The 12,443-nt window shown below is 39.8% G+C and overlaps 1 protein-coding gene across 1 annotated transcript in view; it reads left to right on the top strand.

Annotated features, from left to right (window-relative positions):
* IGFN1 (immunoglobulin like and fibronectin type III domain containing 1) overlaps window positions 1–10,495 on the top strand; it is a 41,249-nt gene extending 30,754 nt beyond the window's left edge. The window contains exons 20-23 of the mRNA XM_072996511.2: window positions 209–404; window positions 1,430–1,729; window positions 4,098–4,424; window positions 9,024–10,495. Coding sequence (XP_072852612.2) covers window positions 209–404; window positions 1,430–1,729; window positions 4,098–4,424; window positions 9,024–9,040 — 840 coding nt within the window. The 3' untranslated portion in view covers window positions 9,041–10,495. The remainder of the gene's footprint in view (window positions 1–208; window positions 405–1,429; window positions 1,730–4,097; window positions 4,425–9,023) is intronic.
* The last annotated feature ends 1,948 nt before the right edge of the window (window positions 10,496–12,443 follow it).

Genomic DNA, 12,443 nt, shown 5'->3' with positions numbered 1-12,443 from the left:
GGTTTCCTGGTCTTCTAGAGAAAGGTGGTGTTTTTTTTGTATATTCAAACAATTAGAATGGGAAGGGACACTGCCCCCCCACCCACCCATGTGGATTCTGCTGTTAGATAAACTGCCTTTGGAAATACATTTACTGTATCACCAGTGTGTGTACATATTATGTGAACAATACCAGAGTGAGACTGAATATCTCTTTCCCATTTAACAGGCTTCCCCATCTCCTGAAGTGTTTTGGCAAAAGGATGGGAAAGCTCTGCCTGCAAAGGCCACAACGACCACCAGAGAAAGCCTGAGCCAACTCATCATACCTGGAGCTGACTTTTCTGACAGTGGCCATTATGCCATTGTCCTCCGAACTGAGACTGGGAAAAAAGAGACTTTTGGCTTCCTGGTCCAAGTTCTAGGTAGAAGGGTTGCGGGTGTGCATGTACCATCTGTGATGACATCCCTTTACCTGGACAATTCCTTATTCCTGCTTAATTAGCAAATTGTTAGCAAGACATGTATCAACTATGCAGGCTTGTCTATTGTCCTTGGAGGGTGTATAGTTTACATGGCATTTAGAGGTCACAAGCTGTATATTTAGCACCACCAAAAAGGGATTATGGATCACATACCACAGTGGGCCTTTTCATGCCAACTGTCAGCTATGGAATAAGACATCAGCTGCAAGTATCACAGTCAGTCAGCCCTTTGGTTTAGAGTTTACAAAACCAATTGGTTCAACTGTCAACAGACATTTCTGTCTGAGATATAAAGAGGGTCAAAACTGGCTTTATTCCACATTCCATCTTGAAGTTAATGCTTTCCTAATCTTCTGTTCCCTTAAACTGAAATGTTGAGTGGTCCTCATTCCTGCAATTTGAAGGTGTTTTGTGTTTTCTACAGACTAAGCATAATAGTATTATGTGCTGCTTCACTTTGAATGAAGACATGATCAGTTGACAAATTAAAATGAAAAGTAAGATACTGATTGTAGCCAGAAGTTCAAATAGCTAAAGGATTTTACTGAAAATAATAGGCAGAGAAAGAAAATTGGCAATAGTGAGGTAGATGCATTTGTGTAATTGCTAGAAGAGTGCAATTGTTGGCAGAAGTAAAACCTTCCTCTCACCCATGTGTCAAAAATGGATGGCGCTCTCTTGCGCTGGCTTCTCAGATAGTAACTGTGTTTTCCCCATTTGTGGGAACTTTGTTTTTAAATGGAGATTTGGAAAGGCAGAAATAATATTGCTGTCTCAGGTAAAGATCAGATTGGAGCATTACTAAAAGAAACACATAACACTTATCTATCTGTGTGCCCTTTATTTGAGCATGGAGCATTGCAGGAAGCCTGTACAAATCCCTAATGTATATTTTATCACTTCATGTTCCTGCTATTTCTTTAAAACTTATATTTCTTCTTGTTTAAATTGTTTTCATTTCACAGATGTCCCAGAATCCCCTGGGCCTATAGAGCTTGTTGAAAAGGTCCCTGATACAGTGACCCTGATCTGGGAGCCCTCCCCAACGGAGAAGAGAGACAGAACCCTAAACTATCTGGTTATGCGACGCGATTCGTACAAAGGATCATGGGAACTGGTGACTGACTTGATTTACACGAACAAGTGCACTGTTGCAAATTTTGTCCCAGGCCGAGAATATTTTTTTAGAGTTCTGGCAAAAAATTACATGGGAATTAGTGAGCCATCTGAAACGGTGCAGCCCTGGAGTATTCATAGAGAAAGAGGTCAGTATTGTGCACTTGCTTGTTTGTTATATTTACACCCAGCCTTTCAGCAAGTGAGCTAAAAAACTGTCCGTGGTTCTACTCTCCACTCTTTTCTGACAACTGGAGGTTGAAAATGGTTTTGTGTTGGATTGTAACTTCCAGGCAATGGCCATACTGGATCTGGTATTTTGGGAGTTATGGATCAGAAACAAATTCTCTGAGCTCTGCTCACAATGACTTGGAGGTATGTCAGGCTGAGACAGCTTGACTAAGCTCAAGGTCACCTGGTGAATTTCATGGCTTACTGGAGACTCAGACTTGTATCTCTCAAATCCCAGCTCAACAAAAGAAGAGACATGCTGGATCATACCAAATGCCCCCAGTCCAGCATTTTGTTCACACAGTGGCCAGTCATTAGCTTTTGGGCAGTCCTTAAGCAGCCCTATTCTGGATACAACAGCCACCCTGCTTGACCTACCCTGCAACTGATATGCAGAGATAGACTGTCTCTGGAATTAGAGGGAATGACCAGTAGCTACTGATTATGTTAAACTCCACACATTTTTCCAAATATTTTTTTAAAATCTATCCAAGTTGGTGGCCACAACTGTATCTTAGAAATTTCCTGGTTTGACTATGTAGTGTAAGAAGAAATACTTAATTTTTTTCTGTTGTGAATTTCGTACTTTCCATGGATGAGCTCAGGTTCCAGTTTTATGTGAATGAGAGCAAAGCTTTTCTCTATCCACTTTCTCTACTTCACACTACTTTTTTTTTACCTCTATGACATTTCCCCATAGTTTTTTTCTTAAGGTCAGTAGTCCGAAATCTTCTAGTCTTCCTTCAGAGGGGAATGGCTTCAAATGAACAATTTAGTTGCTTTTTTAGTTTCCAATAATCCTAGAGATTTGTTTTGAACAAAAGACATATCATCAGTTAGATAAAGATATCTGCAAAATGATGGTATCAGGGAGTGTAAGGTTTCTTCATCCTTGTCATGTTGGTTTGCATTGATGGGAGTTTAAAATAGATACTGTACATCGTAGTGACTGAGTCATAACCTATAGAGAATATGAAATCTGAATCCTAATAACTGGGGAAAAAAGGAACATAGAAAGAGTCCTGCTGGATCACATATAAATTAAACACAGTCTAGTGTCCTGTTTCCTATAGTGACATTTCAGGTGCCTCTATACAACACCTACAGGCAGGACACAGGACCTACCCACCTCCCTTTATGACCCCCCCCCCATCAACTGACATTCAGTACTGTATTGAACTGTGCAGACAAAAGTTCCAAATAACTTTTAGGACTAATAGGCATTTTTGCTTTGTGAATTGGGCCATTTCTCCCGTAAAGCCATCTAGGACAAAGCATTTGTTTTTAACGTGGATCATCCTGGATTTACAGCTAATCAATTCTATTTGGTAACTCATTGATGAGAATCCAACTGAAGATTTACACTGGCATAAGTGCAATGGTAGAACTTTATTTGGTTATTAACTAACAAGTCCTGATTGAGCTCTTACTAATACACCAGCTGCATAACTCGGCACACAAATAGGAACTCAGAGAGAATTCACTAATAAGCAGCTACTCACCACTGTGAGTTATGCCATTGCACTTATACCAGTGTATATATTCAATTAACTGCATTCTCATCAGTACATGAGAAAAATACGTAACCTCTGTAACCAGTTAGTTGAGCTTCATATGACCCAGAGCAACATTGTTTTAACTGAGAAGTGCATGTATACTACAGTATAATGTTTTTGCTTATTTTTTTTATTCCAGGCCTCCATAATGTCATATGTTTCTAAATGGGGGGAAAAGGAATAGTTAATGTGTAAAAAATGTATTGTTAATAGGAATGTTTGTGGAATTTGATCTCTGATAATTCTGATATGAACCAGACTGATTCATAGAATGGCACACTTCTAAATTCAAAAGTCATACAATGCTGTATTAAAAATGCATATTTTGAGATATAATATACAGTCTGAGGTAAAATGTATTTAGAAACACTCATTTTACAGGAAAATGTTTTGAAAATATCATTTAAGTATAAATTTTCATATTTAAGAAATAATTACAGAACAGTGCATAAATGTGGATGGAATGGATATTAGTAAACATAAGAAAAGGTAACAAATGAGAGAAATAGACTGATCAATCTAAACATAGTTCTTGTCTGTATATTGATGAAACCTCAATATTTTGCCAAATGGAACCAGAAACGCACAAGAAACTACCTCAGCTCTACCCCATTAAATTAATTCCCAGCTAGTTCAGACTTAAATGTTACATCCAATGGGGGGGCGGAATGTTTGCTCAACTTTTATTGTACCCTTTGGGGGCCTGGTTTTATTTTTGTACCACTTTCAGGTAAATATGAAGTCAGACTTCCAAGATACAAGGGGATCAACCACCATCAACCTCCAAGATTCCTCGTTCCACTGAAACCACATGTGGTGATTTTAGGATTTGATTGTCACATGAGTTGTGCTGTGACTGGAAACCCAGCCCCTAAGGTAACCTGGTACAAAGATGGCAAAAATATCACCAAGGATCCTGCTTTCTTCAGCAAAAATGACTTTGGGATCTGCTCCCTCATGATCCCAGGGGTCACGCCTTCTGATGCAGGCCAATACATGGCAATGGCCATCAATGAATTAGGAGAAGCAAACAGCAAAGCTGAACTCACCATAAAAGGTAAGGTTAAGAATGTTGGGTTTGTCATTTGTATGAAGTAAATTAGTAAATGCTGTCTCTTAATTGTTCCAGAGTAAAGTCCTTCCTTGAATTCTGCTGTCATTTTACCATAGGATGAAAACACTTTTAGAATTCAGGGCAGGATGTCAAAAAAAGAGAGATCACTCTAGGAATTGGTTGTTGTTGGTTTTTCATGCTCTCTGACCGTGTTCTGAAGGTTGTTCTTCCTAACGTTTCACCAGTCTCTGTGGCCGACATCTTCAGAGGACAGCACTCTGTTCTCTCTGAAGATGCTGGCCACAGAGACTGGTGAAACATTAGGAATAACAACCTTCAGAACACAGCCAAAGAGCCCGAAAAACCCACAACAACCATTAGATCCCAGCCGTAAAAGCCTTTGCGAATACTCTGGGAATTCTTTGCCTTGCATAGGAATATATTTAGTTCCAGCAATTATTTTGTTCTGCTGTTGAATCCTATCTGTTGGGTCTGTCAATATGCTATAGAACTTTGCATCAGACCCATGGTTTCCAATCTTGGGTCCCCAGATGTTCTTGGATTAGAACTAGAGATAGGGAGGGGAGGGCAAACCTCCTTGTTCAGCTGCAGAGTGGCTTGGTGAGCAGTGAGGCAGGGCTGCAGCAGCTGAGCTACTGCCACTGCTGGGATGCAGGAGAAGACCACAGCCATATGGTAAGTGGTCTGGTGGGGTCTGGGGGTGGGAGGTAAATGAGCTGGCCACCTCTAATTAGAACTGCCGGAAATTTTGGCAGTTTAGCTATTGGGAGTTTTAATTCAGAAACATCTGGAGACTGAAAGTGGAAACCACTGCAATAGATAAAAGACTTCTGGTGAGCATCTGTGCTTTCCCTTTTTCACTGTATTATTACGTAAATGGTTTAGCAGAAATAGTTTTTACTCAAATTTAGTGAGCAAAGAAGATGGAAAGCAGATAGGAGTTCTAGTCTAAGACTAGATTAACAGTTCCTGGCATTATCTAGATGGTATCTCTGGCATAAATTCTAAAGCCCATACATACATTTTCAGTGTTTTTTAAAAAAAAACATAGCATGCTGCTTATATACCAACCCATAGAGTTTAAAGCACTCTATGGATAGTTTACAAGTTAATTATGCAGATACTTGTTGTGGGGTTTTTGGGCTCTTTGGCCATGTTCTGAAGGTTGTTCTTCCTAACGTTTCACCAGTCCCTGTGGCTGGCATCTTCAGAGCCCGAAAAACCTACAATAACCATTAGATCCCGGCTGTGAAAGCCTTCGTGAATACATTAATTATGCAGGTTACACAATGCTCCTCACCTCACAAGGTGGGTACTCATTTTACTAACCTCAGAAGGATGAAAGGCTAAGTAAACCTTGCACTGGCTACCTGGGATTGAAACCCAGGCCGTGAGCACAGTTTTGGCTGCAGTACATCAGTTAACCAATGCACTATGAGGCTACATGTGTGTTTAGTCGTTTAGTCGTGTCCGACTCTTCGTGACCCCATGGACCAGAGCACGCCAGGCCCTCCTGTCTTCTACTGCCTCCCGGAGTTGTGTCAGGTTCATGTTGGTTGCTTCGCAGACACTGTCCAGCCATCTCATCCTTGGTCGTCCCCTTCTCCTCTTGCCATCACACCTTCCTAACATCAAGGTTTTTTCCAAGGACTCTTTTCTTCTCATGAGATGGCCAAAGTACTGGAGCCTCAGCTTCAGGATCTGTCCTTCAAGTGAGCATTCAGGGTTGATTTCCTTTAGAACTGATAGGTTTGTTCTCCTTGCAGTCCAGGGGATTCTCAAGAGCCTCCTCCAGCACCACAATTCAAAGGCATCAATTCTTCGGCGGTCTGCTTTCTTTATGGTCCAGCTCTCACTTCCATACATCACGACAGGAAAAACCATAGCTTTGACTATTCGGACTTTTGTTGGCAAGGTGATGTCTCTGCTTTTCAAGATGCTGTCAAGATTTGTCATCGCTTTCCTCCCAAGAAGAAGGCGCCTTTTAATTTCAGGGCTGCTGTCTCCATCTGAAGTAATCATGGAGCCCAGGAAGATAAAATTTGACACTGCCTCCATATCTTCCCCTTCTATTTCCCAGGAGGTGATGGGACCAGTGGCCATGATCTTAGTTTTTTTGATGTTGAGTTTCAGACCGTTTTTTGCACTCTCCTCTTTCACTCTCATTACAAGGTTCTTTAATTCCTCCTCACTTTCTGCCATCAGAGTGGTATCATCTGCATATCGGAGGTTGTTGATATTTCTTCCGGCAATCTTAATTCCGGCTTGGGTTTCTTCCAGTCCAGCCTTCCGCATGATGTATTCTGCATATAAGTTAAATAAGCTGGGGGACAATATACAGCCTTGCCGTACTCCTTTCCCCATTTTGAACCACTCAGTTGTTCCATGACCAGTTCTAACTGTTGCTTCCTGTCCCACATATAGGTTTCTCAGGAGACAGATAAAGTGGTCAGGCACTCCCATTTCTTTAAGAACTTGCCATAGTTTGCTGTGGTCTACACAGTCAAAGGCTTTCGCATAGTCAATGAAGCAGAAGTAGATATTTTTCTGGAACTCTCTGGCTTTCTCCATAATCCAGCGCAAGTTAGCAATTTGGTCTCGAGTTCCTCTGCCTCTTCGGAATCCAGCTTGTACTTCTGGGAGTTCTCAGTCCACATACTGCTGAAGCCTACCTTGGAGGATTTTGAGCATAACCTTGCTAGCGTGCGAAATGAGTGCAATTGTACGGTAGTTGGAGCATTCTTTGGCACTGCCTTTCTTTGGGATTGGGATGTAGACTGATCTTTTCCAATCCTCTGGCCACTGTTGAGTTTTCCAAACTTGCTGGCATATTGAATGTAGCACCTTAACAGCATCATCTTTCAAGATTTTAAATAGTTCAACTGGAATGCCATCACCTCCACTGGCCTTGTTGTTAGCCAGGCTTTCTAAGGCCCACTTGACTTCGCTCTCCAGGATGTCTGGCTCAAGGTCAGCAACTACATTGTCTGGGTTGTCCAGGATATCCAAATCTTTCTGATATAATTCCTCTGTGTATTCTTGCCACCTCTTCTTGACGTCTTCTGCTTCTGTTAGGTCCCTCCCATTTTTGTCTTTTATCATGTTCATCTTTGAGCAAAATGTTCCTCTAATATGTCCAACTTATACACTGAATTGCGATGAACAATTCCCTAGGTTAACTTTGAGACCTGTCAATGTCCAATTTTCCTGAACAGATCTCTGGTCTTTCCTTTTCTGTTATCTTCCTCTATTTCTTTGCATTGTTCATTTAAGAAGGCCCTCTTGTCTCTCCTTGCTATTCTTTGGAAGTCTGAATTCAAGTTTCTGTAACTTTCCCTATCTCCCTTGCATTTTGCTTCCCTTCTCCTCTCTGCTATTTCTAAGGCCTCGTTGGACAGCCACTTTGCTTTCTTGCATTTCCTTTTCTTTGGGATGGTTTTCGTTGCTGCCTCCTGGACAATGTTACGAGCCTCTATCCAAAGTTCTTCAGGCACTCTGTCCACCAAATCTAGTTCCTTAAATCTGTTCTTTACTTCCACTGTGTATTCATAAGGGATTTGGTTTAGATTATACCTGAGTGGTCCAGTGGTTTTTCCTAATCTCTACATGTAATCTGTATCAAATTAAACTGGTTAATATGTACTCTACCACTAGGGGGATAATTTTTTTTAACCTAAGATGACCTAAGGTTAAAAAAAGAGCAGGTAAATTTTTTTCCTGTTCTTATCTTGGATTTCTGTTCTCAAGTAGAAGCAAAATTTAGCAAATGGAGCTGTTCTTAAGTTGGATTGTTCTTAAGTAGGGACGTTCTTAAGTAGAGACCCCACTGTACATTCCAAGTTTGGTGTAGTGGATAGAGTAATGAACTAGTACTCTGGAGAACAAGGTTTGAATCCCCACTTGGTCCTAGAAACTCACTGGAAGAGTGGAACTGGTAAAATCACTCCTTAGATATCTCACGTACCTTGGAAGCCCTATTAGAGTTGCTATATGTTGGTTCTGACTTGACAGCACAGAATACACACACATTGGCCTTAATGACTGAGGCTAAAGTCCAACAACTTTTGTAGGATTATAGATTCTCTACTCTGTAACAGAGTGGTAGTGTGCTCTTCATGATTTCATTCTGTATGTTCCACTTTCCTATGACTCCTCAGATTATGTCAATAGTTCCTTTAGCTACTTATGGCTGCAGTAGATGAAGAACAACTACCTCTGAAGATCATTTCTTTATGGACTATATGTACAAAAATAATTTGATTTGAAGGCTTTAGATCAGTAGTTTCCAACCTTGGACCAAACTCCCAGAAGGCTTCACAATTAGCTGGTCTGGCTAGGATCTCTGGGAGGTGTAGTCCAAGAACATATGGGGACCCAAGGTTGGGAACCACTGTTTTTGATGAATTGAGGATCTGCTGTGTTAGGCAGGTTGAAGCCTATAACTAAATCTATTAAAAATAACTAATATCTTCACTCAGATAAGTAGCCCTCCCCATTATTGTATACATGTCCCATTTATTCATATAAAACCTATCATTTTCAAATCACTCTTCTTTCTTTTTTCCCTGTTTCTTGCGGAAGAACCCACTGTTTGGTAGCATGAGTTGTAGTATACCAGCTTTGCACAGCCTGCGATTTGATGTTTTCCTGTTGGACCGATGCTGTTACTGAAGGATGCATATTAGCTCTTATGTCGACAGCTTGAAGACTCTACCTAACACAAGGAATGTGATCAAAATACAGCAGCTGACCTTTTCTACAATTTCCCACATCAGGAAAGCCTGCTGAAAAGATTCATGCAGTTCTGCCCAGCAATTTTGCAAATACAGAATCCCATAATGCTTATCATGAATGAAACAGCATGGAGATAACTGCAGAGAGAAAGAAGCTGGAGATTTATTGTCATGTGTGTCACCAAAAATGAAAGTAGTCCTGTGGGAAATAATTAACTGTTTATGGGACTGCAACTGAATCCTTGGATCTAAACCTGTGAGATCTGAATGTTGCACATAGTGGCACTGTTGGAACATGTGATTTATAGATGTTAAACATTTGGGATCCTTCAGTCAAGAGGAATATCCAAACCTATCGGAGACATCTCACTATTTTCAACTATCACATGTTTAATTGCAGAAACGTTAGAAGCTTATTGGAGTGGGAGAATGCCACTCATGTAATATGTGTGATATTAAAGACAGATTCTTGAATAACATTTACCTTAAATCTGAAGTAAAAATTTTAAGATCTATTTTCCTGAAATTATCATGGTTTTATCCAAAAGATCAAGTCAGGAATATATTTTCAGTATTTTTCAAACAATGAGTTGCATCCTGATTGCAGGCCAAATGCCTGGATGAGATAAGAATTTACTGACAACAGAAGATACTTGCTCCATGCCATTTTTCACCTGAACTAAGCTATTAGTTGGCTATGCTGTTGTTTTTAAAGCAGTCAGTGCCTTTGTAGATGATATCTCATTTCAGAACAGAAAAAAAAGCATAGGAAGTGTTTTTTTGCAGAGTGGCTGTCCACAACTATATAGTTTTTACTGCAAATATGCTGCAGTGACAGGCCTAAATGATATTTCTTCAATATCTAAAAGAACTGATATCAAGCCTCTGTCCACACTCAGCATTCATTAAGAATGTGTTGACTCCAGAAATCTTGGCAGTTTCCAATACATTTCTGTGGTCATTTTAGTGGGTTTTATCAGGGATCACAAGAATCCATACAAGTCAAGTGAAACTGTACTAAATCAATGAAGTTTTTAAATATGTATGAAATGATTAGAAATGGAATGCTTACAAAATTTAATGTACTTGATTTTGCCAAGTTGTTTTATCAGATCATGGGATGGGGATAGAAAGAGGGGTGTTTGCGTGCTAAGATTGCTTGGAAGAGGCCCATGTTATCAACAGTTTTTATGCTTTTGTTTCATCATTTTTCTTTCTATTTCTATTGCACTTTATGGGCCAAAGAGAAGAGAAAATGTACTTTTAACCTGAGTAGGCAAGACCTTCTGTTCTAAATAAATTATCAATGAGTTATCACCATCTGAGTTTGAATCTGTCTCTAAGAGGCTGTTTAGACGTCTCAGTAGCCCTGCAATAAGCTGCATTTGAAAACAAAATGAGTAATGTTCATGTGCTGCACAGAAAAAAATGATTCCCTGTCAAATTAATCTGTGCTTGTGAATACATCATGTAATTAATCACCCAAATTTAAATCAAGTTAAAACATACTAAACTTGATTTAAATGGGATGGGGGGTTACTAGTGGGATCAAGCTCTTAGTTCACCATTCCGATCCCAACACTGAGGACTGAGTTTTTGCAACTATACTCATGTAAGAAGAAGCTATCTGAAAACTACAGACTGCTCTGTGAATATCAGTGTTTCTGCAGTGCCCACCATTATGATGCTTTTTAAAAGAATTTCCCAAAATGTATAGGCTTCTTTATATTCAGAAGTGAAAGACACTGAGAGTTAAGGGGGGGAAAAATCAAAGAAAACCAAAACTGATAGTTTCATCCATTATGCCCGTTTGAGTCCTTAACTCTTAAAAGTCTGACTATGAATGCCTATATTCATAATGAATCAGATTTGCTATCTTTGAGATGCTTCTTAACTTTCACACTTATGTAGCACGCAGTTATGGTATGGCCCTCTTTGTTCAGAGAAAAACTCTCTGCACATATTGAATTTGGCTAGAGCTCAAAGCTGAAAAATCATTTTTATCTGTTTCTGTTTAAAATTATGTATTTTGGGACAGAAAGAATTTGAGGATTTTTTTTAAAAAAAGATAAATTAAAGGCAGTGAAGTGAAATGGTCATGTTTTGCCATGCTGAGATTATTGACACATAATTGTATTGCAGAGTCACTAGAAAAACAATGGCAATGACATGGATAATTTCCAGAATTTATATTTACAAGAGTGAGAATTAATTATAAAGCCTCTAACTTCAAGCTAATATGTATACAAATCGGAGAAAAAGTTAGGAAGGAAAACATCCAGTACCTCCACTAGGGGGACTCTTCCTAAAATACAGTACATAGATATTGTTTACCTACAAGGGACAGGAACTGGCATTCAGATGTTAGCACTAATAATTTCATTGAAAAAATGAGTAAGGAAGAAAAATTGTTGCCTTTTCCCTTTTCAAATGGGAAAGGATATCTCACATCAAAGGATATATGTCAGGTGGTTGTCTATGTTTCTCTTTAATGTCTCCAGTGTTGGAGCACTCACCACCTCTCAAGTTAATTGGTTCCACTGTTGTACCACTGTAACAGGACAATTTTCCTGATATTCAACTGAAATCTGGCTTCCTTTAACTTGAGCCCATTGTTGTGTGTCCTGCACTCTGGGATGACTGAGAACAGGCCCTGCCCCTCCTCTGCATGACAGCCTCTCAAGTATCTGAAAAGTGTTAATATATCACCCCTCAGCCTTCTTTCCTCAAGGCAAAACCTGCCCAGTTCTTTCAGTCTTGCCTCACAGGGCTTGGTTTCCAACCTCCTGATCATCCTTGTTGCCCTCCTCTGAACTTGTTCCAATTTGTCAGCATCCTTCTTGAAGTGTGGTGTCCAGAACTGGACACAATACTCATGATGAGGCTTACCCAGTGCTGAATAGAGGGAAACAAGCACCTTTGGAAACTATACTTCTGTTAATGCAGCTTAAAACAGCATTTGCCTTTTTTTGTAGCCACATTACACTTTTGGCTCATATTCAGCTTGTGATCTACAATTCCAAGATCCATCTCACTTATAGTATTGCTGAGCCAGGTATCCCCTATCTTGTAACCGTGCATTTGGATTCTTTTTCTGAGATGCAGTACTTTGCACTTGTCTCTGTCGAATTTCATTCTGTTGTTTTCAGCCCAGTGCTCTAGCTTATCAAGATCATTTTGAATTTTGTTTCTGTCTTCCAGGGTATTAGCTATTCCACTCAATTTTGTATCATCAGCAGATTTGACAAGCATTCCCTGCACCCCCTCA

Source organism: Pogona vitticeps, chromosome 4, assembly GCF_051106095.1.
Source record: "Pogona vitticeps strain Pit_001003342236 chromosome 4, PviZW2.1, whole genome shotgun sequence".
NCBI lineage: Eukaryota > Metazoa > Chordata > Lepidosauria > Squamata > Agamidae > Pogona > Pogona vitticeps.
The sequence above is the reverse complement of the archived record's forward strand: the minus strand, read 5'-3'. Positions and strand labels throughout refer to the sequence as shown.